Raw genomic sequence first — 24,928 nt, 5'->3', positions numbered from 1 at the left:
TGCTGGGTGGTGGTGGCACATGCCTTTAATCCCAGCACTCGGGAGGCAGAGCCAGTAAGTTCAAGGCCAGCCTGGGCTACAGAGTGAGTTCCAGGACAGGCTCCAAAACTACACAGAGAAACCCTGTCTCGAAAAACAAACAAACCAAAAAACCCAAAAAACAAAAACAAAAACAAAACCCAAAACAACACCCTCCCCCAAAACCCCCAAACTACTGTCAGGGTTTTTATTGACTCAGTCTGAAATATGAGTTACTTATAAAGTGTCAACATGTATAATATATAATATGTGATATATAATATATATTATACATATATAATATAATATAATCTATTGTATTTTAGATTAGTTAAAAATTAAATGTTAAAAAACCACAGGAAAATAAGGAGAGGCCAGAAAAGAAGTGGTTGATAAAATTAAGTACCCAAAAATGAAAAATACCCATATATCAAAGTTGATCATAGTCCCCTAGACCTAGAGGACTAGGGGTAGGTATAGTCACTGCTAATGGGTAGAGCTTGATTGTGGTGAAATTGTACAACTTAGTAGTGTACTAAAAACCCTTGAGTTGTATACTTTAAGTGAATGAATATGATAGCATGTGAATTGTTTTTCCATTTTATTTCAATACTGCGTATGAAAATAAAATGCAAATAACCAACTGGTAAAATATTTATTATGTATATGACAATGTGTTTATATAGAATTAATATATAATATTAACTATAAACACACTTAATTATTTTAATTATTAGAAATAAATGTTCATACTCTAGTAGGATAATGGACAAATGGCCCTGATAAGAAATTCAAAGTTTGGAAGCAATAATGTTATATGTCTTAGTTAAGGTTTCTATTGCTGTGATGAAACACCATAACCAAAAACAAGTTGGGGAGGAAAGGTTTTTTTTTTACACTTCTGTATCACTGTTCATCATCAAAAGAATTCAGGCCGGAAGGGTCCTGGAGGCAGGAGTTGATGCAGAGGTCATGGAGGGGCGCTGCTTACTGGCTTGCTTCCCATGGCTTGCTCAGCCTGCTTTCTTAGAGAACCCAGGACCAGCAGCCCAGGGATGGCCCCACCCACAATGGGCTGGGCCCTCTCTCATCAATCACTAATTAAGAAAATGCCCTACAGGCCTGCCTACAGTGATCCTATGGAAGCATTTTCTTAATTGAGTTCCCTCCTCTCAGGTGACTTCAGGTAATATAATAACCTTTCACTTTCGTGACAATAAAAAATAAAAACAGCCGGGCGGTGGTGGTGCACGCCTTTAATCCCAGCACTCGGGAGGCAGAGGCAGGAGGATCTCTGTGAGTTCGAGGCCAGCCTGGGCTACCAAGTGAGTCCCAGGAAAGGTGCAAAGCTACACAGAGAAACCCTGTCTCGAAAAACCAAAAAATAAATAAATAAATAAATAAATAAATAAATAAATAAATAAAAATAAATAAATAAAAACATTTTTTATTTTTAATAATGAATGAAAACATTCATTTTTATGGAATCAAATTATCAAGAATCTAAAATTCTGAAAATGATATTTGAGTATTAAATGTAAAATGAATAAAACACCAAGTAAGAGTTTAATTAAAAATAGACATGTACACAGGGAAAACAAGAGGTAAGGTAGTAAAAAATGTGTAAGTCCATTTTTCTATACATTATTTTATATTCCAGATGATTCTTAAATACCTAGTAGATAGCAAATAATTATTGAATAAAACTCATAGTTTTGTTATTTTATACCTTAAAGAGAATCTCAAATTTTATTGTTCTTATTCTCTTTTTCACTCACCTTTGAAGCACTTCACACCAGATAGTAATTCTTTCTTAAACACTGTTTTGTCAGCTGTAGGATAGAACACAATCATATTTTGAAGGATGATGATAAAGGTCTACGTTCATACATACAGAAAGGAAAAACTTAGAAGCATCACAATTCATTCTCAATGAGATGAGAGGTACTCAGGAAAAGCCCATCAAGAACACAGTCAGAGGTGGTGTGCTTGTTTAGGATGCTCAGGTTCTGGTTAGACCCCAGCTCTGTGAGAAACCTCTGCCCAGGGGACCTGATCCAGGGAGGGGGAGCTGAGTACAAAAGCAATTAGCGGTACCCAAGTGCACTGAAGGACAAAACTTGTGTATTTTTCTGCTTATATTTGGCTTCATCCTTTTTCTTCAGTTTTTATACCATTCTGTCCTTCCATTTCCTCTAGATTCATAAGACTTTCATTTCTCCTAAAGGAATACCAACACGTCTTAAGACAGGACGTCTGCCTGAAGGGACCTTTTCCTGATCCTAAGGTAAAATGAGTACAGTTTCAGAAGCGCCAGCTGGAAGCCTGGCATAGGCGCCTGCCTGAAATCTCAACACCTGGAAGGCAATGCCAGAGTTTAGGGTTCTAGGCCAGTTCTGGAGACATAGTGAGAGACTGTTAAAAAAAAAAAAAGCTGTGTTTTCTTTCCTATGTAGACTCTATTTTAAAATATAAGTACACACATATATATTTACATATCATACACACATATGACGTGAAAGCAGAAGTGGAATTACTTGGGAGAAAGAAGGGGGTCAGTGAAGTCCAGTCGCAGAGAGGGAAGACGGATTCTATGAGCAAGGGGGGTCAAGATCATGTTTGGAAAACCCACAGAGACAACTGAACCAAGCTAGTGGGAACTCATGAACACTAGACCAACAGCTGCGGAGCCTGCATGGGACTGAATTAGGTCCTCTGCATATGGGAGACAGTTATATAACTTGGTCTGTTTGGGGGGGGGGCTGGCAGTAGGATCAGGATCCATCTCTGGTGCATGAGAGGGCTTTTTGGAGCCCACTACCTATGGTGGAACACCTTGCACAGCCTTGATGCAGGGGTAGGGGATTGGACCTACCTCAGCTGAATGTACCAGGCTCTCCTGACTCCCCATGGGAGGCCTTACCTTTTCTGAGGAGGGGATGGGGGACAGGTTGAGGGGGAAGGCTGGGGGGGTTGAGTGGGAGGAGGCATGTGAGGGGGATCTGTGGTTGGTATGTAAAATAAATAAAAAATATCTTAATAAAAAAAGAAGGGGGTCAGTGAGAAGGGAGAAAAGGGGGATGAGGGAAGGGTAGTGAGAAGGTAAATATGAGCGAGGTAGAATGATATATCTGTATGAAAATGCCATAATGAAATGCATCATATTATATGCCAATGAAAATAAGTAATAAAAAGTTACTGAAAAAAAAATAAGAGAAATGCTAGGTAGGGTTGGGTCTTTTTTTGCCAGGAACTCACATGTAGAGCAGAATGGCTTTGAACTTGCAGTGATTATCCTACCTGGAACTCTGAGGGGCTGGGCTTGGGCTAGAGAGTTGGTTTAGTAGGTAAATGAACTTGCTACCAAAAATGAAGACCTGAGTTCAGTCCCAAAGACAAACACCATGGAGAGAGAACCCATTCCACTAATTCTCCTCTGACTTTCACATGTACACATGTGCATGGTATGTGTTTGTGCACGTGTATACACACATACAAATAAATGTAAAACAAACAAAGAAGTTCAGGAATTGCAGGCATGTGTTATCATGCCTAGTATAGAATTGGGTCTTTTTACAAAAAAATAACATAGAATATTTCAAATATTAGAATTAATACAAAACCTTCAAAATATTTTAAAGTATTCCAACTTTAAAAACAACCTGACTTTGACAGCAGGAATCTGGGGCAATGGAAACAGTCCCCATTTCTTCTGTGGTTCAGACAGAGTCATATATGTGCAGACATTAGTCAATGCTTGTCGAATGAATACATTTTTTTAGGGATCAGGGAAAACAACACACAAAGCTTACCACAGACAGGTAGAGTTTTGAGCAGTTTTTTGTTTTCCTTATTGGTCATTTCTATACCCATGTTTTCCAGAATTTCTTTTATGTCCTCTGCATGAATCTTTTCTCCTTTAAAAAAGAAAACCATCGTAGGTGAGACAATAGAATTATGTATTTTCTAACATTATATGAATGAAATGTGTACATGTAACACACATGTGAGTCTCATCCCTGTTGACATCCAAGGAAAGAACAAGGGACCCAGGGAGGATGTGTTAGCTCTTCAGTGTCAAGAAGGGGAGGAAGAGCTGGTTGATGGTGGCACATTTGGAGCTTGGTGAGTTTGAGGCCAGCCTGGTCTACAGAGTGAGTCCCACGACAGGCTCCAAAGCTACACAGAGAAACCCTGTCTCAAAAACTAAAACAAAAGAAAAAAGATGGAGAGGAAGTTTTTTTTTTCCCTCCTATCAGCTGGGTGGAGTAGCACATGCTAGAAATCCCAGCATGTGGGAGTCTGAGGCAGGAGGATTGGAAGTTTGGTCTGTTTGGGCTATATATAAAGATCCTGTCTCAAAACAAAGACAAACAAACAAACAATAATTAAAAAAACAAGGAATTTTAACAAGTAAAAGGGAATCTCTTGAAGTCGACACTGTCTGTCATATAACAGTACAACAGGGATCATAGAACTTTTCAGTAATTTAGTTGTTTGTGATAGCTAATATAGGACACTCGGCCATTAAAATAGCAAATCTATTCTTTTTTTAAAAAAAGATTTTATTTTTTAGTTATGTGTGTGGTTTGTGCACCTTGTGAGTCCAAGACTGAGGAGGCCTGCAGAGGCCATCTGATGCCCTAGAGCTGGAGTTACTGGTGGTTGAGAGCGGCCTGACTGGGGGCTGGGGACCAAGCTTGGGTCCTCTGCAAGGGCACAGGCAGGGTGAGCTGCTGCGCCAGCTCTCAGCTGTGATAATTCTATTCTTTTTGTTGGTTTCATACTCTTCCTCTAGCACTTCTACCGCTTCTCTCTTCCTCTTTTTGTTTCTGTTACTCATGTTTGTAAAATGACAACCTAGCAGAACTTATAGTATACAGTTACTTTAAGTTTGAGAGGGCAAGAATCATAGCCCTCCCCAACACAAATTTAAAATTTTTATGTTGGCATAAAAGTAGTGGGCATCATTATGGCATTCCCCTCCTTCCTTCCCTTTCTCCTCCTCCTTTCCCCCTTCCCTGATCTTTCTTTCTTTCGACAGGGTCCTATGCAGCCCAAGCTGACCTTAAATTTGCTATGTAGCGGAGGATGACTTTGAACTCTGGATCTTCCTGTCCCTAGAGCCAAGTATGGGGTTACAGACCTGTGTCTTCTTCAGTTCCTCTAAAGCCTCATTGTGGAGGTTTTCATCTCCGTGTTTAGGTTTATCCCTTAGCATTAATCTATGTTTAAAAGCTGTCATGAGTGAGTGCCCCTCCCCCATCCTGATTTCTTTCTTGGCAAGTTTGTTATGGATATATGGAAAGGCTACTTACTTTGAATGCTGATTTTGTAATCTACTACCTCACTAAAAATGTCTGATCAGCTTTAAGGGGTTCTGGAAGAGACTTTAATGTCCTTTAAGTATAGGATCACGCTATCTGGAAGCAAGGATACTTTGAATTCTTGCTTTCTTATTTATATCCATTTTTTCTTATCTTAATTATCAGACTTCAAGTACTATATTGATTAAGAAATGTGAGAGGGAACACCTTGTGTTGCTTCTGATTTTAGAGGAAATGCTTTCATTTTTTTCCCGTTTGGTATAATGTTGAGTTTAAGTTTGTTATATGTGGTCTTCATTTTCTGAAGCATATACCTTCTATTTCTACTTTATTCAGGGCTTTATCCTGAAGGATAAAAAGCTTTTTGTCAAAGGTTTTTATCTGTAGTTATTGAGTTGATCATGTGATTTCTGTTCTTCAGTATCTGTGGTGTATTACACCTACTGATTTGCATACGCAGAACAAGTCTCGTATCCCTGAGCTTAGACCAGTTTGCTTATGATCTATGATCTTAATGTGTTCTTGAATTTGATTTGGAGATATTTTACTGAGATTTTTGCATTTATGCTCAATAGGGAAACTGGCCTATAGTTTTTTTGCTGTGTCCTTACCCTGCTTTGGAATCTACTGGCTTTGTAGAGTGAGTCTATATGGTGAGCGTCTTCCTTGCATCCTTTGTAGAACAGTTTGAGGGGTATTGGTGTTAGCTCTTCCTTAAGTGGTAGCTAAAACTCAGCAGAGAAGCCATCTGGTTTAGAACTTTACTTGTGGGGAGGTTTTTTGTTTTGTTATTTTCTTTTTCCCTGAGGCAGGGTTTTTCTGAGTAACAGCCCTGGTTGTCCTGGAACTTGATTTGTATGAGTTATAGGCTGGCCTATAACTCACAGAGATCCACTTGCCTCTGCCTCCCGAGCGCTGGGATTAAAGGCGTGCACCACCACTGCCTGTCTGTGAGGAGAATTTTTATTGCTTCTTCAATCTTGTTTTTATTTTTGAGTATGTGTGTGTGGTGTATGTACATGATTGTTTAGTTGTGTGTGTGTGTGTGTGTGTGTGTGTGTGTGTGTGTGTGTGTGTAGGCCAGAGGTTGACTTCAGGTATTGTTTTTGATTTCCTCTATTGTTTTTGACCTTTATTTTTGAGGCAGTTATTTTATTGAACCTGGGATGCACTGATTGGCTAGACTGATGGGCCAATGAGCTCCAGGGATTTGCCTGTTCTCACTCCTGGGTCACAGGCATACACGGACACATCTGTCTGTTTGTGTGTTTTGTTTTTTAAAATGGGTGCTGGGGCTCTGCACTCAGGCACTCCTGCGCATGCCACAGGCGCTCTACTGACTGAGGCGCTCCTCCAACCTCTCAGTCTTATTTTTTGTTAGGCATCTGTTTAAGTGCTTTTTATTCTTTTGATTTGATTTTGGTATGTCGTCTCTAAGTATGTATCATTAAAAAAAACAACAGGTTTTCTAATTTGTTTTGGAGTGTAAGTTTTCAAAGCATTCCCTAACGATACTCTGGGTTTTACTGGCACTGTTGTAACACACATTTCCCCTCTAATTTTACTAGTTTGGGTCTTTCCTTTCTTTTGGTCAGTTTGGCAAAGAGTTTGCCTTTTCAAAGAACTAACTTTTTGTTCAATAGATTCTGTGTGGTGATCAGAAGGCAAAGCTAGCCACTAGTTAGCCATAGAGGCCATGCAGTGATGACACACACCTTTAATCCCAGCACTTGGGATCTCACGTCTTTGCTCCCAGTACTTGGGAGTCACACGCCTTTAATCCCAGCACTAGGGAGGTTGAGACAGGAAGTGATATGGCTGGGCAGAAAAAGGAATATAAGGTGGGAGGAGACAGGAGCTTAGCCCTTTCAGGCTGAGGATTCAGTAGAGAAAAGAAATCTCTCTAGTGGCTGGCTGCTCTACTTCTCTGATCTCCGGGTTTTTATTATTAAGATCAATTAGGATTCGTGCTACAATTCTGTGTTATACTTTTAGTCTTCACTTCATTAATTTCTACCCCAATCTTTATTGATACCCACTTCTCTTGGTTTGTATTTGTTCTAGCTTTTCTAGGATCCTGAGTTATATTACTGGGTTGTTAAATTGAGATCTCTGATTTTTTCAATACAAACACTCGTGGCTATAAATGTTCTTCTGAGAACTGCCTTGGCTGTATTCCAAAGGTCCTGGTAAGCTATGCTTTCATTTTTATCTGATTCTAGGAATTTAAAATTTTCTTTCTTGGTTTCTTCAGTGACCCACTGGTCATTCAAAAATACATTGTCAGTTGCAAGTATTTATGTGTTTTTTTTGTCTTGCTATTAGTTTCTAGTTTTATTCTACTGTGATCTAATGAGTCATAAGACATTTTCAGTTCTTCTGTATTTGTTAAGACTTGCTCTGTGAAGTTCTCTATTTTGGAGAGGACAGTATGGGGTGATGAGAAGGGAATGAGTTTTCTGTACCTGTTGTATGGAATCCCCTGGAGATAGCTGTTAAATCTGTTTAATCTATGGTATAGTTTAAGCTGGAAATTTCTTTGATTTTTATGTTATGTTAAAACATATTTGAATATAAAATGTAAAGACCACACAATATAATACTCATTTTAACAGCTCACTCACCTGTAATCTTTTTAATTTCGTTCATCAATACACGGAAGTCAGCCTTCCCATTACCTTTAAGACAAAAAAAAAAAAAGCATAAAATAGACTTATAGGAAAATTATATGAAATCATTAAATTGTAAATTATAAAACAGAAACCTATATTCACTCACTTGAAAAAATTTTATGAAGTTTATATCTTTCATGTCTGATCCTCATCAGTTTAATTAATATAGCTACTTTGATCTCCACTATGAGCATTTGTATAGCACAATGCAAGATCAAGCACTCTCCTCTAATTTAGCCTCAATCTGTTGCTAGTCTTTTCTGCTAAATGAGAGCATCTGTCTACTCCTGGCTGCTCCTGGAACTTCAATGTGATAACTGTCATATTGATGTGTTTAGTACTGCTCACTTCTAACGACAGAACCTTGTTTTGCAATGACCATTCTCAAACACTGTACAGTTACTTCCTTTACCCAGTGTTTCTCAAATTAAAGTAGAAAGTCACTGGATACATTTAAAACAGCTTCTAAAATTGCAAGTTTGAAAGCACTGGATGGGAGGGGTGGCCACTGAGACAGCCAAGACTTTAGCTGCCATGGACAGTCTCTTTGACTGTGACTTGGTGAAGAGGACACAATTTGTTTGTACTGTTGTGTTTTCTGTAATACTCCAACACTGTATGTAACACTGATGGTAAAGTACAAGTGATCAGTCTCTATTCTTACTATTGTCTGATAATCATTAGTGTAGTGGCTTGCACAAGACCAATGCTACACAAGTGTTTATTAAACAATGGTTATATCAAAATGCAAACACATTGCAGCTAACAGATTTACCTTAAAACCAATATATATTCACCTTAGATGTAAAATTTTTCAAAAATACTTTTTCAGTTATGGCAATCTTTCATTAGCATCTCGTTAATGTGATTGGTGTTGTCATTTTTAAATGGGATAGGGAAGAACCTTTTTTGATACAGGTATGTCTGTAAAGTACAGATGTCATTACACCCTTAACTCTGTGTCCCACTGAGGCCCACTGGGCCCAGAAGTATCTATCTTTTCTTAGATGATTACATAGATATATAAGGTATTCCAAAAATTATGTGACTATCACTGCACTGTAAATCACTGTGATGGTTGTGTTCCTAAATACCAAGAAAACAGGGCAATGGCCAGGGTAGATTAAAATAGCCATCAAAGGGGTTTAAAAAACAAAAGTAGTTTTTGGAAGAACTGCTTATCTCTTATGAAGGCAAAAGGCTGGTTGCCTAAAACATTAGAAACACTACAGTCAACTGAATGAAGGAATGACATTTTCTATTGATTTAGAAAAATACTTATCAATGGACTTGAATGAATCTTATGGTGTTTAATACTTCCTTAGGGTCTGGCATCCTCCCAGATTTCCTAAAATTTTCTCAGGTCAATAGAGAAAATCACCAAATGTCTGCCACAGCTAATTCATTCTATCTTCTTCTTTTAGTCATTATTTAGGATTATCATGTTTGATGTGTGGATGGGTGGGGTGCATGTTTGGCACAGCATGTGGGGGGGGCGGTGAGGTGACAACTCTGTGGAGTCAGTTGCCTCCTTCTTTCCACCTTTTTTTTTTTTTTAGACAGGGTTTCTCTGTGTAGCTTTGCGCCTTTCCTGGAACTCACTCTGTAGCCCAGGCTGGCCTCGAACTCACAGAGATCCGCCTGCCTCTGCCTCCCGAGTGCTGGGATTAAAGGCGTGCACCACCACCGCCCGGCTCCTTCTTTCCACCTTTATGTGGGCTCTGGAGGTTGAATTTAGGTCACCAAGTGCTTCAGGCCGCAGGAATATATCATAAGAACTCAGCTATCATAAGAACTCAGCTGGTTATGGCAAAGCCACTACCTGAAGGGATCAAGGAATTCTTCCAAAGGAAGCCAAATTCCAAGGAGTTTTTGGTGTTATTTGGCTTGTTATATATCAGCTGTCTTCTATTATGAAAATCATGTGTGCCTTCATAGTTTTTCCAATTGATTTTTCCCTAAGAATTGCTAACTGTGTGGACTGATCACTCTTTGGACATACACATTCAAGGTATTTGGAGAACAGCCTCAGGAAAGGCTTCCTTCCTCCCAGCCCATCCATTTCTCCCCCTTCAACACTGGAATCAGATATCTTCCTTAACCACTTTCAAGGACTAACAGAAATAATAGTCCAGACCACCACATGCTAATCTCCTGATTTAAGGTAAATTCCACAAGGAGACACCACCTAGGTCTGGTGGACCTTAAGTAATAGCTTTACACAATTTAGCTCAGACCCTCCTTTCTTACTAACTTTATAGACCCCTAACTTCTTACCTAACCACTTCTCAGAATGTAGACTGAGCACATAGACCCCTTTTTCATATACTAACGGTCATTAGTACTCAGTTGACCTCCTCTATTACCACTCCCATTTTGGATTGTAAAAGAAAGCCTGGTGGTCACTGTCTAAGGAAAATTCTTACCTGCCTTTATGACCCCATAAGAATTCAAGCCTGGTGATCTTGCTCTGCCAGAGGATTGCTATTGCTTGGGTTTATAACTAGATTCCTGGGAGACTTGGGAGGTACGTAGAGAACTTAGAGGTGGAGAACTGGTTGGGGATAAGGAGGATTTTGACCAGAGAAAATGTGTGGACTAGATGGAAGATGAGGAAGAGACAGATGAGAAAGTACTAGCTGGGTAAGAATGAGATGAAAAGAACCTAGATGAGGCAGAATTAAGATGAGAGAATTAAGATAGAACTTAGAGGGAGCAGTAGATAAATATAGAGAGAAATCAGGCAGAAAAAGAGCTAGGCATGAGAACAGAACTGAAGCTGTGTAAATAGGATGTTATTCCAGAGGAATTAAAGTAAGTAGACTAAAGAGCTCGGTGTGCTGAGATTCTGTTTCCCAAAAATAGTCCTTGCCGTTAGTCTCTCCTGAGCTCTGGGAAGTATAATATTAAGGCTGGTCATTTTAACATTGTAAAAGAACCAGGCTTGAGTGGCAAATGCTTTTACCCACTGAGACATCTTGTTGGCCCTTCTCTTTTTTGGGGTGGGAGATAAAGTCTTACTAGGTAGCTCAGACTGGCTTTGAACTTGCTGTCCTCTTGGCTCAACCTCCCAAGTTCTGGGATTTCAAGCCTCTGTCATCATATCCATCTTTGATTAATTTTGTTCTCACTGCTACTATATTATTATAGCACCTTAACTTTTAAAATCCTAAGAACTCACGGCAGCACAGCATGAAGGTTAATTTCTCGAGGCCAGGTGTGGTGGCTTACACCCATAATCTTTGTACATGGGAGGCCAAGAAGAGGAGGATCACAAGTTTGAGGCAAGCCTGGGCAACATAAAGAGATCTTGTCTCAAAAAGCCAAAAAGAAAAAAAAAATCTAGGACCAGACTACCTGAGCTTTCTTGGCTTCGCCACTTTTCTAGCTCGCTGAGTTTGGGCAAGCAACTTGTATTCTCTGCCTCTTGGTCTCCTTGTATGTACAACAGAGGTAAAACTAGACCCCCAACTCACAGAATTATTTGGAAAATGCAATAAGCTAATTGTACAGCACTTAGAACAATTGCTCCCATCTGTCAGAACTATGCAGTGTTACTTAGTGATATTTACTATTGGATTAGCACTATGAACCAAAAAAATGAACATCCTCAGTATTTTTGTCCGAGCTTGGCATTTCCCACGGTGTCTAGTGGAGACTTGTCATTTCTGTCTGTGCTCTTGGTGCCTCTTCCCGAGTGGTGGCCACTGGGCTCAGTGTGGTAGCTATGTGTGAAGACTGCACATTTTATCTCCCTTCTTTTCACGTATATCCTCCCCTCATCCCAGATCTACTACTGGGCTCACATTGCAAGTTTTACTAGGAAGTAAACTCACGATCAACTGGTAGATGGTCCATCAGCGTCTGCATGTCTTCATTGTTGAGATTAATTTCTGCATTTTTAACGAAAGCATCCACCTTATTTGAATATATCTTTATCCCTTAGAAAAGAAGGATTTGAGAAATATAATGAGGACGTGAGTAAGTCATTCAAGGTCATGCCTAAGTATCAGTGTTGCTCAGAGAATGAGGGGCAAAGGGCATTCAAACTACTCTAGTAACAAGACTTTTCATATCTTAATTGTGAGCTCTTAGCTCTTGTTCTCAGGATTCAATTATAGCTGTGTGAGTTGTTGCACGTACTGATGACTGAATTCAGGGAATGCACATGCTAGACAAACACTCTCCTTGAGTAATACCTTGATCCTAGCTTCTAGAAGAAATTTTAAAAGAAGGAAGTGAGGAGTTTGGAGTTTCTATTAAAGACCCAAATGAGTATTTGTCAATGGACCTATATAATAGGATTTGAACCTTGAAATTAATGGAGATAAATAAAATCTATGGATTTATTACATCACAATTTGGTAAGAAACTTAAAAGTTAAATTTATTTATTTTAAATTAATTTGTGTGTGTGTGTGTGTGTGTGTGTGTGTGTGTATAGAATGCTCCTGTGCTACAGTATGTATGTGGAGGTCAGAGGACAACTCCCAGGAGTCAGTTCTTTCCTTCCACTGGGCTCCACATGGGTTCCAGGAATCAAATTCACATTCTCTGTCTGGGTGGCAAGCACCTTTACCTGATGAACCATTCTGCTGACCCAAAGTGATCTTTTTACTGATACATGAAAACAAACAAACAAACAAAAATATCCCTATAGATGAGAGGATGAGCTATTCCAATGCATGCATACGTGTGTACTGTTCAAATCAGGTTGAACATGTCTATTTTTCCAAACATTTGTCAATTTCTTCATGGCTAAAACTTTCCAAATTCTTTTCTTTTCTCTACCCTCCTGAAGTGGTGCCACTGTCCGTAGCCAGCAGGGCGTCCTGTTCTCATTTAAATGTCCCCTCTGCTCTCTCCCACCTCTGAACATCATTCTACTCTAGACCCCTGTGAGATCAATGTTTTAGTTACATTGTAAGTGAGATCATTTGGTGTCTGTTGTGTGGGGTGTGCCTGGCTTATTTCACTTAATGCAATGACCTCCACTTCTGTTCATGTTGCTGTGAATAATGAGATTTTATTCACTTTTTCATGGCCAATTAGTATCCTGTTGTATATAGGCAATAACTTTTCTTTATCCACTGTTTACATTTCTTATCTATTATAATACCATGGAAAACTTTTAAACAACAATTTTTTTTAAAATAGTATCTCTGGAAATTCAAGATCAATATTGTTGGAAAAGTGCCTAGTGTTTGAAGTGCTGTTTCTTCCTGATGTTTCTAGTATATGGCTTTTTAGAGGAACTACTGTTTCTAGGTCTATTACAGGGAAACTGTTTTGGTGACCATCGTCTGTCTAAAGGACTCAACAGGAGGGATGGCAAGATTAATAATTGAAAATTGTCAAGTAGGGAGAGTGTTTGACAATAACAGCAGGGTTCAAGGACCCCCGTGTCACCTGCCAAGAAAAGAAGCATCACATGTCTCACCTTCAACATTCTCCAATTCTCTTATTAACCTTTTCTTGTACAGTTTTCCACTAGCTGCAAGATAGAAATTTCAAGTCTCAGGAAATAATACAGTTATTCAGAAGTGGAATAAATGTTTCTAACTTAAGAAGCGGAAACTTTTAAAGATTTATTTGTTATATATACAGTATTCTGCCTACATGTATGCCTGCATGCCAGAAGAGGACACCATATCTCATAATAGATGGTTGTGAGCCACTATGTGGGTGCTGGGAATTGAACTCAGGACCTCTGGAGGAGCACCCAGTGCTCTTAACTGCTGAGCCATCTCTCCACCCCACAGAAACTTTTAAAATGCTTCATTCTAGCAATTAATATTTTCAGTCTAATAATAAAACTCAGGAACGGAAACAAATCTGTTTGGTGATGTGTTGGTAATGGGTAGTATGCGACATCTTTATTCGTCACACAAGTTCCATGTTTACTGCTTCTCCATGGCTATTGTGGTGTCTTTTCGTGCTCACCGTCAGTTGGCAGTTTACCCAGCAACTTCATCATCTTGTCTTCCGGGAGTTTGATCCCTATCTTTTCCAGGAAATCGTCCAGGTCAACAATGTCAATCTTCTCACCTTTAAAAAGTCAAAAGGACTAGCAGTTGAAAATTTAAAGAATGATGATTCTATTTTACAGAAAAAAAATGCTTATTCTTTAAGTAAACATTAATGAACTCAAGTTGGCAAGAACGTCAGAAATTACTAAGACAAAACTGTAGAGGCTTTGGCCAAAACAATGATGACCAAAGTTAGGTTGGGTAAGTAGATGCGAACATTTACCCATAAATAGAGTGAGGGCCTGTGCCAACAAAGGAAACACTACTGATTATATTATGCAAAAATGAGAATCTGACTTTTCAGGGTTATGTGTGTGTGGTGTATGTGTGTGCAATGTATGGATTGTGTGCATATGTGTATACCTGTGCAGGTATGCACAGAGGCCAGAGGGAGAATGTTGGTTCCCTGCTCTGTTACTCTGTCTTATTTCCTTGAGACAAAGCCTTTCCCTGAACCTGGAGCTATGCTGACAGCCAGAAAGTCCCAGCAATCCTCCTCTTTCTACCTCCACAGCACTGGGGTTCTAAGGACCAGTGTGGCCATACTGGCTTTTTACGTGGATTCTGAGATACAAATTCAGGTCCATATGTTTGCATACCAAGTACTCTCGCCTGCAGAGCCATCTTCTATGTCCCCTACAATCTTCTTAATCACACACCATGTCACTATATGATGCTTTTTCCTCCCTGGGGCTTTTAGAAAACCTTAACTCACCTGGCTCTCTGTGGTACCTTATAGATTTGGTGGCTTTCCTTTCTCTCTTCTTGACAGCAATTACCACTCCCTGTGGATCCTGAGTTTCCTCTGTAAAGTAAGCTCATCTCTATTCCTGTCCAGAAACACTAGCTTAGAAGGATTTTTTTTTTTTTTTTTTTTTTTTTTTTTTAAAGACAGGGTTTCTCTGTGTAGTCCACCACCACCACCACTAGGCTTTTAAAATGTTTTTCAAGTCTATAATGTAAAGTGCTGGAGGGAAACATGCTGGATCACAAACTATCACAGACATGGGTAAGGAACAAAGTAGAGAAGTCTGCTTGGGAGCGCACTCATTCTTCATTCCTGGTGATGAGGTTGTAAGTAACCACAGGTCCTTTCCCCTTCCAGCCTTCTCCATGGCTGTGTGGAAATTTCCCCCCTGCTGGTTCTTTTTTAGCTTGATGACAAGGTCTAGGCAGACAGCCCCAATGCCAGGCGGCATAAGCAAACTCCTGTTTTCAGTCCCCTGGAGGTATGCCGGGGGTGGGGGTGGGGTGGGTGTTGGTGGCTCTTCTGCACAAATGACTGGAGGAAAGAGGCACAAGGGCTGTTGACCCCAAGACCTTTCGAGACCTTTCCTGTGAAGCTGGACCACTGGGGTTCCTGGGATTAAAGGCGTCCCTGTTCTAAGCTCTTAGTCTTCTTGTTTTCACTAACTCCTCAGCGGGTAATAGCTCAGTTTCTGGTCTTTTTTACTGTGTCTCTGCCACCGTTCTGCCTGCCTCTCCCACTGGGGTTCCTAAAGCTTGGCTGTCAGCAGCTCTGGGGATTCCAGGCATAGCAGGGCCACTTCCTCCTGCTAACTGCTTTTGACAAGACCTGAACCTTCCAATATGCCCTAGTCTTATGGTCTATGTTAAATTATTTCAATTACTGTAGTCGGACTTTCTTTTTGGCCGCCAGCCCCAAATAATGACACAGAGACTTATTATTAATTATGAAAGCTTGGCCTTCAGCTTAGGCTAGTTCCTAACTAGCTCTTTTAACTGAAATTAACCTGTTTCTATTAATCTGTTAATTCTGCCACATGACTTTTTTTTTTTTTTTTTTTTTTTTGGTTTTTCGAGACAGGGTTTCTCTGTGTAGCTTTGCGCCTTTCCTGGAACTCACTTGGAAGTCCAGGCTGGCCTCGAACTCACAGAGATCTGCCTGGCTCTGCCTCCCGAGTGCTGGGATTAAAGGCGTGCGCCACCACCGCCCGGCATGCCACATGACTTTTAACCTCTCCTACATGTCTGACTTGCTCTGTGTCTTGCTGGCATCTCCCTGCACCTAGATTCTAACCCTGAGTTCCTCTCTCTCCTAGGAAGTCCTGCCTACCCTCTCCTGCCTAGCTATTGGTCATTCAGTTCTTTATTAAACCAATCAGAAGGTGCCTTTCACACAGTGTGATCAAATATCCCACAACAAATTACTTCTTATCTTACCCTTTATACTTCTTCTTCTGTCAGAGATGACCACTCTAGTGTGTCTAGAAAACACTGACATACCTTTTAAGGGTCAGTTCCTGTGCTCTCTCCCTTGAGAAATCCTTAGAGCATCCCCGCCCCCCCAAGATTTCTTTGCATAGCCCTGCCTGTTCTGGAACTCACACCATAGACCAGGCTGGCCTCAAACTCACAGAGACTCACATGCAGGGAATAAAGCTGTGCACCACCACTGCCTGGCAAATCCTTTTCTATTTATGAGGCCTTTAACATAACACCTATGATATTATTGCATTTGTTTATACATATTTTCCCTCAGCTGCAGAAGATTCAACTACTTGAAGCTCCTGGATGGTTGATTTGTACAGATCTCTACTTAGGTTCACTTAGTAGATGCTCATCAATGATTAGTGACCCACCTGTAAAAAGACTCCCTTTATCCATGACATCATTGATATTAACCATCCCATTATCTGTAAAACAAGACAGAGTGTATGCATTAAAAATGATAATACACATAGAAAAAGACATAAAGCTATACACTGAAGAAAAACACAGAGACCTAGCCAATTTTTAATATTCGATTTAGAGTTTTATCCCGTTTCCATTCCATTGAAAATGGGGAAAGATTCTGAGAAGGACACTGACTTTACATTGCTTACGTCACTGTGTGCTCTGTCAAGACGGCAGAGCACAGCCAGGAAGACCCTGGGCTGACGCCAGCAGTGGCTCCTTGTCCTGTCTGGAGGAGTTTCTTGTTACTGGCTGCAAAGCTGGTAAGCAATCAAATGGATCAAGTGCTGTGGAGGAAAGATCTGACTTGGGACATTAGTAGTGCTTTTCCGTCTCCATGCTCTGTCCTCGGGCAGGGCTCGGCTCCACCTGCCATTCTTCCACTAGCCACGCTTAACATGGCTGAAAGTGCTTTGATGAATTAGCTGAACTTAAATAGCAGTTAAAATGCTTATTTATTGGGAAGGGCGTCACCACTGACCTGGAGTTTTCTGTGAGCGGAGGAAGACCTTCCCCTTCTGATTCTTCTGCCTTTGCCTCCTGAGAGCTGAGGTTATGGGCTCATGCCAGTGTGCCCAGCTTAAATGCAGTGTTGGTATTTGGTTTACTTTAATTAAGTAATTAAAAATTTTGAGATAGTGTTTTTCTATGTAGAGCTGGCTGGCCAGGAACTCTGTTTATTTCAGGTTGGTCTCAAACTTAGGGTGGTCCTGCCCCCTCTGCCTCCCAAGTCCTGGGGTTTGAAGACTGCTCTGCCACCCTGTTTAAGTGGACAATGTGGTGAGCTAGTACCTCACAGACTCTGCCTCCCCCTTCCCTCCTCTGCTTCCCTTCTTTCCTTCTGAGGAAGGTGTCTTATGTGTCGTCATTAGTCCAGCAGGTGGCTACTGACAAGCTGGAGATGGGTCTCTGATGTGTCTCCTGTGGGATCAGCAACTGAGATGTGTGCCTCAGGGGGAAACTGCTACTTCTAGAATTAAAATAGTTGTCATATTTCACTAATGCTTCCAAACAGCTGGAAAACGAGCTAAGAAAAAGTATGTCCTTTGTGACTAGTTAAAAAAAAAAGGTCAGAACCAGAGAGACCATTGCCACCAACTACACAAATTAGAAGGAATATACAGGAATGCAAGTGACTTCATACCGACACTCAGACAATTCAGATGAAATGGATACATTTTTAGAAAGGCACAAACTACAGAATCTCACTCAAGAGAAAGATGACTAAATTTCACTGCCTGGTTTAAGGCCCTTCTGGTGACTTCCCTGTCCATACTCTCCACCCTGGACACTTGGTTACTTGAAGCAGAAATTCCAGCCTTGAAGGAATACTTGCTAATGTCCCATGATTTTGTTGCACTTATACTTTGGCATGCACTGTTTTTCTTAGCTGTAATGCCTTTATTAGTGGAGGATTTCTGCACATATAACAGCTTTCTCTGACCCTTTTCCTGGAAAACTTAGGTTTTTGCTTTTTCAGAATCTCAGTGAAGGCATTTTTAGTACTATACTACAACTAGATAACACCATAATGATGTCTTGGCCTCTAGGCCTCCTTCCTAGTTGATAGACGGTTAGGTTGCTATACTCCTAATAGTTAAATATATTGGCACTCAATGAACTGATAAATTCTTGAGGGTTAGACTTAAATTATTTTATTTTTATGTGTATGAGTTTTTTGCCTGAATGTGTGTATGTGCAGCACATGTGTGCCTGGTGTCTGCACAATCCAGCAGAGGGCATCAGATCTCCTGGAAATGGAGCTAGAGGCAGTTGTGAGCTGCGGGATGTGGGTGCTGGGAACTGAACTGAAGTCCTCTGCAAGAGCAGCATGTGTTCTTAACTGTGGAACCATTCCTCCAGACCTTAGACTTAAAGATTTATTTTTATTTTAAATTGTGTGTGTGTGTGTGTGTGTGTGTGTGTGTGTGTGTGTGTGTGTGTGTTCTTGGAGGCCAGAAGAGATCTTCTGAAGCAGGAGCTATAGGTGGTGGTGAGCTATCTCACATGGATGCATTAACAAACTTGAGTGTGTTGGGAAAAGAATTAAGAATGTCCTTATCACTCAGCCAACTCCAGCCTTGAGGACAAGACTTTCTATCTTTTAGGTTTTTTATTTCTTCTTTTAAATACTTTTGCACAAATCCAGATTTGCTTTTTGAAATCCTCCTATATAAACCCAAAGTCAGGAGCAACTTACCATTAACGGGCAGGTAACTTATCAGGTCTTCATATTCATTCTCCTCAAGTTCAAAACCCATATTTTCCATGAAAGTTTTTATCTTTTTCAAATCAATCTGAACTCCTTAGGAAACAGCGGGAGAAGAAGATAAGCAATGGAGACACTAGTCATGCCCACGCATTAGTAAAGGGTACACAGTCAAAGGACAAAGCTGTTGGAGGAGTGAGCTGTCACAGGACTCTGGGCCAGAAACTGCTCCCTTGTTCTGCCCAGAGCCTCTATAGAGACATTTATAAGGAGTTAGGTAGGTCTGCTGAATTCTGGCCAGAAACCACTCATACTCAGAACTCTCAGAAAACAGATTTGAACTGCTGTGAGTGTGAAACATCACATTTTTACAGGTGGTCATGTTTAAAGCAGCAAGTGACTTAACAACTTAAGAAACAAAGCAGGCCAGCTGACAGATCTGTCATCACCCAAAGCGTGAGAAGCGAAGCACGGGAAGTCCAGTTTCACCCAGTTTCTCACTTACCTTTGAGGGACATGACGCTGTCTATCAGCTTGTGCTTGTATATCTTCCCGGCAGCTGCAAAGCAAGGCACACACTGCAGAGTTCGAACCCAGGACACGTACGAAACAGCTCAAACTCTCAAGTCTCAGGAAACAACTCTAGGGATTTTCCTTGTTTTGTTTTTTTGTTTTTTGTTTTTTTTTTTTTTCTATTTATATCACAAGCTAAGACTTGGAATAGGAGAATGTTCTTTTTTTTTTTTTTGGTTTTTTGAGACAGGGTTTCTCTGTGTAGCTTTGTGCCTTTCCTGGGACTCACTTGGTAGCCCAGGCTGGCCTCGAACTCAGAGATTCGCCTGCCTCTGCCTCCTGAGTGCTGGGATTAAAGACGTGCGCCACCACCGCCCGGCATATTTTTTTTTTTTTTTTTTTTTTTGGTTTAAGAATGTTCTTAAGATAGTAAATCTATGGCTTGATCTGTTTGGGAGGCATCTAGGCAGTGGTACCAGGTCCTGGGCTCATTGCATGAGTTAGCTGTTTGAAACCTGGGACTTATGCAGGGACGCTTGGCTCAATCTGGGAGGAGGGGACTGGACCTGCCTGGACTGAGTCTATCAGGTCGATCCCAGTCCTCGGGGGAGACCTTGATCTGGAGGAGGTGGGAATGGGAGGTGTGCTGGGGGGAAGGGGAGGGGGCAGGAAGGGAGAGAACAAGGGAATCTGTGGCTATTATGAAAAACTGAATAGTATTGTAAAATAAATAATAAAAAATATTTAGTACATCAATGTACTAAATATAGAAAGTAAAATAAAAAAAAAGATAGTAAATCTATCCACTTGAAAAATGGTGGCTAGATGGACCTCCCTACCTCTCTCCTGCCCTCAGTATACAGTAGGGATGCCTAAACACTCATGGTTTTTGTGGCACTGGTCCTATTAGTTGGTGCTGGAGTCAGTCTGGGTGCTCATCAGCAGATGTGTGGCAGAAGAAAAATGTCTGTATTCTTTAGCCATAAAGAAGAACAAAATCTTAAAATCCTGTCATTTGCAGAAAATGGACAGAACTGCATATCATGATGCTAAGTGATAAATGAGCCATATTTGTAAGTCAAATACTATGTTTTTTCTCTTTTGCAGTATCATGTGTGTGTGCTGCAGGGGATCAGACCTAGGGCCTTGGCCATCCAAGGCAAAAACTCTACCATTGACCAGTGCTTTCTGCTCTCATATGCAGAACCTAGATTTAAAAAAAAAAAAAAAGACATGAAAATAAGGGATCCTATTTGTTGTGGGGGAGACAGCAAAGGCTGAAGGAGGACTGAGAATCAAAGTCAATGAATATGTGTTTAAACATAGGATGAAACCTTATATTTCGTATAAGGAATATATGCTAACAATAAAATAAATAGTCACAATTGATTTCTTATTCATCAAAATAAAGTATACAACATTTAAAAATTTATATTCATAATTTATGCTTAAAATACTTATTTTTCATATTCAATATTTGTTTAATCCTCACTGTTATCCCTAAACTATACATTATAGACTTTGTCTTATTCATTTTTGTGACACTAATGCCTAATGGTAACTATCAGTTTTCATTGGGTCAGTAAAGAACTCATTGATAAATTAAAGTACTTACCATCCATTGGTAAAGCTTTCATTAATACATTGCTTTCTTTTAGGTGGAGTCTTAACCCAATGTTTTTAAGAACATTGTCCATGTCATTATAGTCGATTTCTTCCCCTACATAAAGAAATTGATAGTAAAATTGTTAAACTACAAATTTAAGTAATAACACAATCACAAATGTCTATGTAGCATTATAAAATATAAAATCTGAAAAAACAATAACAAGGGTCAGAGAGATGGTTCAGCAGTTAAGAGTACTGGGTGTTCTTCTATAGGACCCATGTTTAATTCCCAGTACCTACATGATGGCTCACAACCATCTGTAACTCCAAGGTCCTCTTCTGACCTCCATGGGACACACACATGGTACGCAGACATACATGCAGGCAGTACACCCATATGCATAAAATAAAAATAATTTCAAAAAATATTTTAATAACCAACAACAGAAATACTGAAGGGTAGTTTCCGGAGGGTGACAGAAATGTCATTCTTTCTGGTCAAGGCAGCTCTTCAATTTGGGGAATAAAAACAAGCACACGGGAAGCTGGTGTTTCTGTAATAGCCCACTAAATGAGCTGGTGTCAATCATTCTGCCTGTACCTAATATTTACTTTATTCTCATTTTTGCCTGAACTATGACCTTGTTCACAGATGTCACAGGTATAAATCTGTCATATCATTTTACTATTAAAACAGTAGAAAAAGAGGGCATGTTGCTAGCTATGTATGGTGGCTTATACCTTGCTTAACCCCAGTGTATAGGAGGCTGAGGTAGGAAGCAGGCTGTAAGTTTGAGAACAGCCTGGGCTGTGTAGTGAGTTTGGGGCAGCCTAGGTTCTGGTAAGACTCTACCTTTTAAAACAAAAAGCCCAAACAAAATATTTTGTTTTGCTTAAACAAAATAAAACAAAAATAAAACACACACACATACACACACACACACACACACACACACACACACACACACACACACACACACAAAACAAATAAAGAAAAATTATATTACTGAGAAACTTCAAAGAATATGGGTTTGCTGTTGGGGAATTCTTCCACAGGCTTTACAATAAGATCTAGGCCAGACATGGTGGCCTTTAATTGAAGGACTAAGGAGACAGAGGCAGGGGGATCTCTAGGAGCTTGAGAATGGCCATCTTGGTCTACAGAGTGAGTTTCAAGCCAGCCACAGCTATAGAGTAAGACTGTGTCTCAAAATAAAACAAAGTTGATGTAAATAAATGATTCTAGCAAAGATGTCTCTATATAAATCAGGCCACTTAAGTTGTGATTACCAGCACAAATAGGATGATATGATTACTTTGACAAGATAACAGAAAATACTTTTAAAAACTTGTTTTATATATAGCTGGGTGTGGTGGCTATATATATTTTAATCCCAGCACTCAGGAAGCAGAGGTAGCCAGATCTCTGTGAGTTTGAGGCCAGCCTGGTCTACAAAAATGAGTTACAGGACAGCCAGAGCTACACAGAGAAACCCTGTCTTGAAAAACCAAAAACAAAAAAAAATTTGTTTTCTATATTAAGAGATCCATTTTCAAATTAGTTTTACTTACTAATTATTATTGTATGCACACATGTGTGTGCCACAGCATGGGTATGGGAGTCAAAGGACCACTTTGTGGAGGTAATTCTCTCCTTTTACCATGGGTTCACATTGTCAGGCTTCTGTGGCAGTGCCTTTAATGTTAAACCACCTTATTGGCCCTGTGTGCTTTTGAAATGGTATTTATTTCTCTAGATAGCCCAGGTTAGTCTCAAAGTCACAAGAAACCTCCCTCCTGAACCCTGGGATTAGAGGCATGTGCTAGCACACCAGGAAAGAGATCATTTTGACATTGTTTTCCCATTATTTCTTCTCACTCACCTAAAACGGCATCAACTTCTTTCAGGAGCAAATCCATGCGGACACTCCTTTCGCCTGGAATACAAGACAGTCCTTAGGTAAAGCCTTGCTGGGGGCTGAGTGACGGTTCCTCCAACTGTGGACACTGGAGCCCTAGTCCCTCATGTGTCTGTATTTGGAAATGTGCTCTTTGGATGAAAATTAAAGTTTGAATAAAATTATGAGGTGAAGCCTGATTGGGGAAGCTGTGGCTTGTAAGGAGTGTAAAGAACGGCCTCTTTCCAGCTCCCTTGGTTAGGTGTGAATACCGTGGGACAGCAACTGTTGGAGCCTGGGAATACAGTCGGAATACAGTCCTCCCAGAAGCCACACATTCCAGCCTTCGACTTGGAGCTTTCAGACTCCAGTACTATGACAGAAGACATTTTGTTCTTTAAGCCCCCCAGTTGGTGCCATATTGTTATGACAGCTGGAATAGACTCATATAGGCTCCAGTTAAATAAAATTCTTAATTGTGAGGGTTCAACAATTGAACAATGGCCTAGAATTTTTTTCTAACTAGACATTTTACTTTTATTGTCTACATAAGCATAAAGTTGAGGAAAAAGCAAAAGAATGTAAATATGATAAACATATTCACTACACCCAGTCATGCTTCCTGACGTCTGTTCCTCAATCATTAGTAAGGACAGTGGGGGAAAGAGGAAATTATAATGTTTTAGCTTTTCATGAATCAAGTATTCATCGGATGTCCACCATATCCAGGCCCCTTTTTAGTGCTGAGAATACAAGAGCTGACAAAATGTCTGCTCCCGTGATGGCAGGAGCTAATGCCCAGAACCATTTGGAACTCCAGTTTCAAGGAATCCAACCTCCTCTTTTGGCCTCTGCAGGTACCAGGATGTGCATGGTGCCTATAGCAGTCACCAGGTTACAAAGGATTTTAGACCCAGCAGAGAGTACTTCATGAAACATAGAAATGTATTTCCTCCTAATTAAAAAAAATATTTTAAGTATCTCCTCAGCTGTTCTTCAGACACCTTTGCTTAAGTGCTCTACCTTTGACTACAGTTTTGAAACGAGGCTTCTATCACCCTTTGCAGACCTTTGGCAAAATTTACTAATATTTATGTTATGACATTTTTTTTTTTAAGATTTATTTACTTATTATGTATACAGTGTTCTGTCTGCATGTATGTCTGCAGGCCAGAAGAGGGCACCAGATCTCATTATAGATGGTTGTGATCCACCATGTGGTTGCTGGGAATTGAACTCAGGTCCTCTGGAAGAGCAGGCAGTGCGCTTAACCCCTGAGCCATCTCTCCAGCCCCTATGTTATGACATTTAATCAGCATGATCTCTAGATCTTTAGAGTAAGGCAATATTCCAACATAACTTTCCATAATCTTGCTTGGCTCCTGTGTTACACAGAGTCTTGAACAAAAGGATTAGAGGCTGGTTAAGAAAATAAGGTGGTCATTCTTTGGTGAGCAGCAAGTCTTATGATTTGAAGCATGATTAGATTGCATTAGTAGATGAGCATTTTGGGATGTTCATCAAACTGCTACCAGTCCTCAACATTATTTCACTATGCCAACGATGCTTACCATGCTCAGAATTAACAATGTTTAACTTGTTTTTTACTAAAGATGATGAAAAAAACTACTAACCCCCAACACATATTTCAGGATGTCTTTCTTTTCTAAGTTTTTTTTTTTTTTTTTTTTTTTTTTTTAAAGAACTGTAACAAGATTATTTATTTTTAACAAAAACTCATGAGCTCTACAGATCCACTTGAACACAATTCAGAGAGGGTGATTCTTTGGATCTAAAGTTTGATATCTACGAATTTACTAAATGTAATTGTTAGGTGTGTAGTTATAGTGTGGCTTATTTTTCTTTGCTATCCTGGAGTGGATATTTTCTTGTCATGTAGCCATGGCAATTAAATACCAAAAATAATACTATGACAGCTAGGTCTGTGGTAATGGAGC

The 24,928-nt window shown here is 40.0% G+C and overlaps 1 protein-coding gene across 1 annotated transcript in view; it reads right to left on the bottom strand.

The window, feature by feature from the left end:
• Positions 1 to 24,928, bottom strand: part of Efcab3 (EF-hand calcium binding domain 3) — a 419,664-nt gene that overhangs the window by 58,428 nt on the left and 336,308 nt on the right. Inside the window, exons 154-164 of the mRNA XM_076543522.1 lie at positions 22,956 to 23,009; positions 21,080 to 21,184; positions 19,457 to 19,510; positions 18,943 to 19,047; positions 16,649 to 16,702; positions 13,960 to 14,064; positions 13,457 to 13,510; positions 11,854 to 11,958; positions 7,970 to 8,023; positions 3,831 to 3,935; positions 1,797 to 1,850 (exon numbers count right to left, since the gene is read on the bottom strand). Of these exons, the coding sequence (XP_076399637.1) occupies positions 1,797 to 1,850; positions 3,831 to 3,935; positions 7,970 to 8,023; positions 11,854 to 11,958; positions 13,457 to 13,510; positions 13,960 to 14,064; positions 16,649 to 16,702; positions 18,943 to 19,047; positions 19,457 to 19,510; positions 21,080 to 21,184; positions 22,956 to 23,009 (849 nt within the window). The remainder of the gene's footprint in view (positions 1 to 1,796; positions 1,851 to 3,830; positions 3,936 to 7,969; positions 8,024 to 11,853; positions 11,959 to 13,456; positions 13,511 to 13,959; positions 14,065 to 16,648; positions 16,703 to 18,942; positions 19,048 to 19,456; positions 19,511 to 21,079; positions 21,185 to 22,955; positions 23,010 to 24,928) is intronic.

Source organism: Peromyscus maniculatus, chromosome 8 (genome assembly GCF_049852395.1).
Source record: "Peromyscus maniculatus bairdii isolate BWxNUB_F1_BW_parent chromosome 8, HU_Pman_BW_mat_3.1, whole genome shotgun sequence".
NCBI classification, from domain to species: domain Eukaryota; kingdom Metazoa; phylum Chordata; class Mammalia; order Rodentia; family Cricetidae; genus Peromyscus; species Peromyscus maniculatus.
This window is presented reverse-complemented; position numbering and strand designations above follow the sequence as displayed.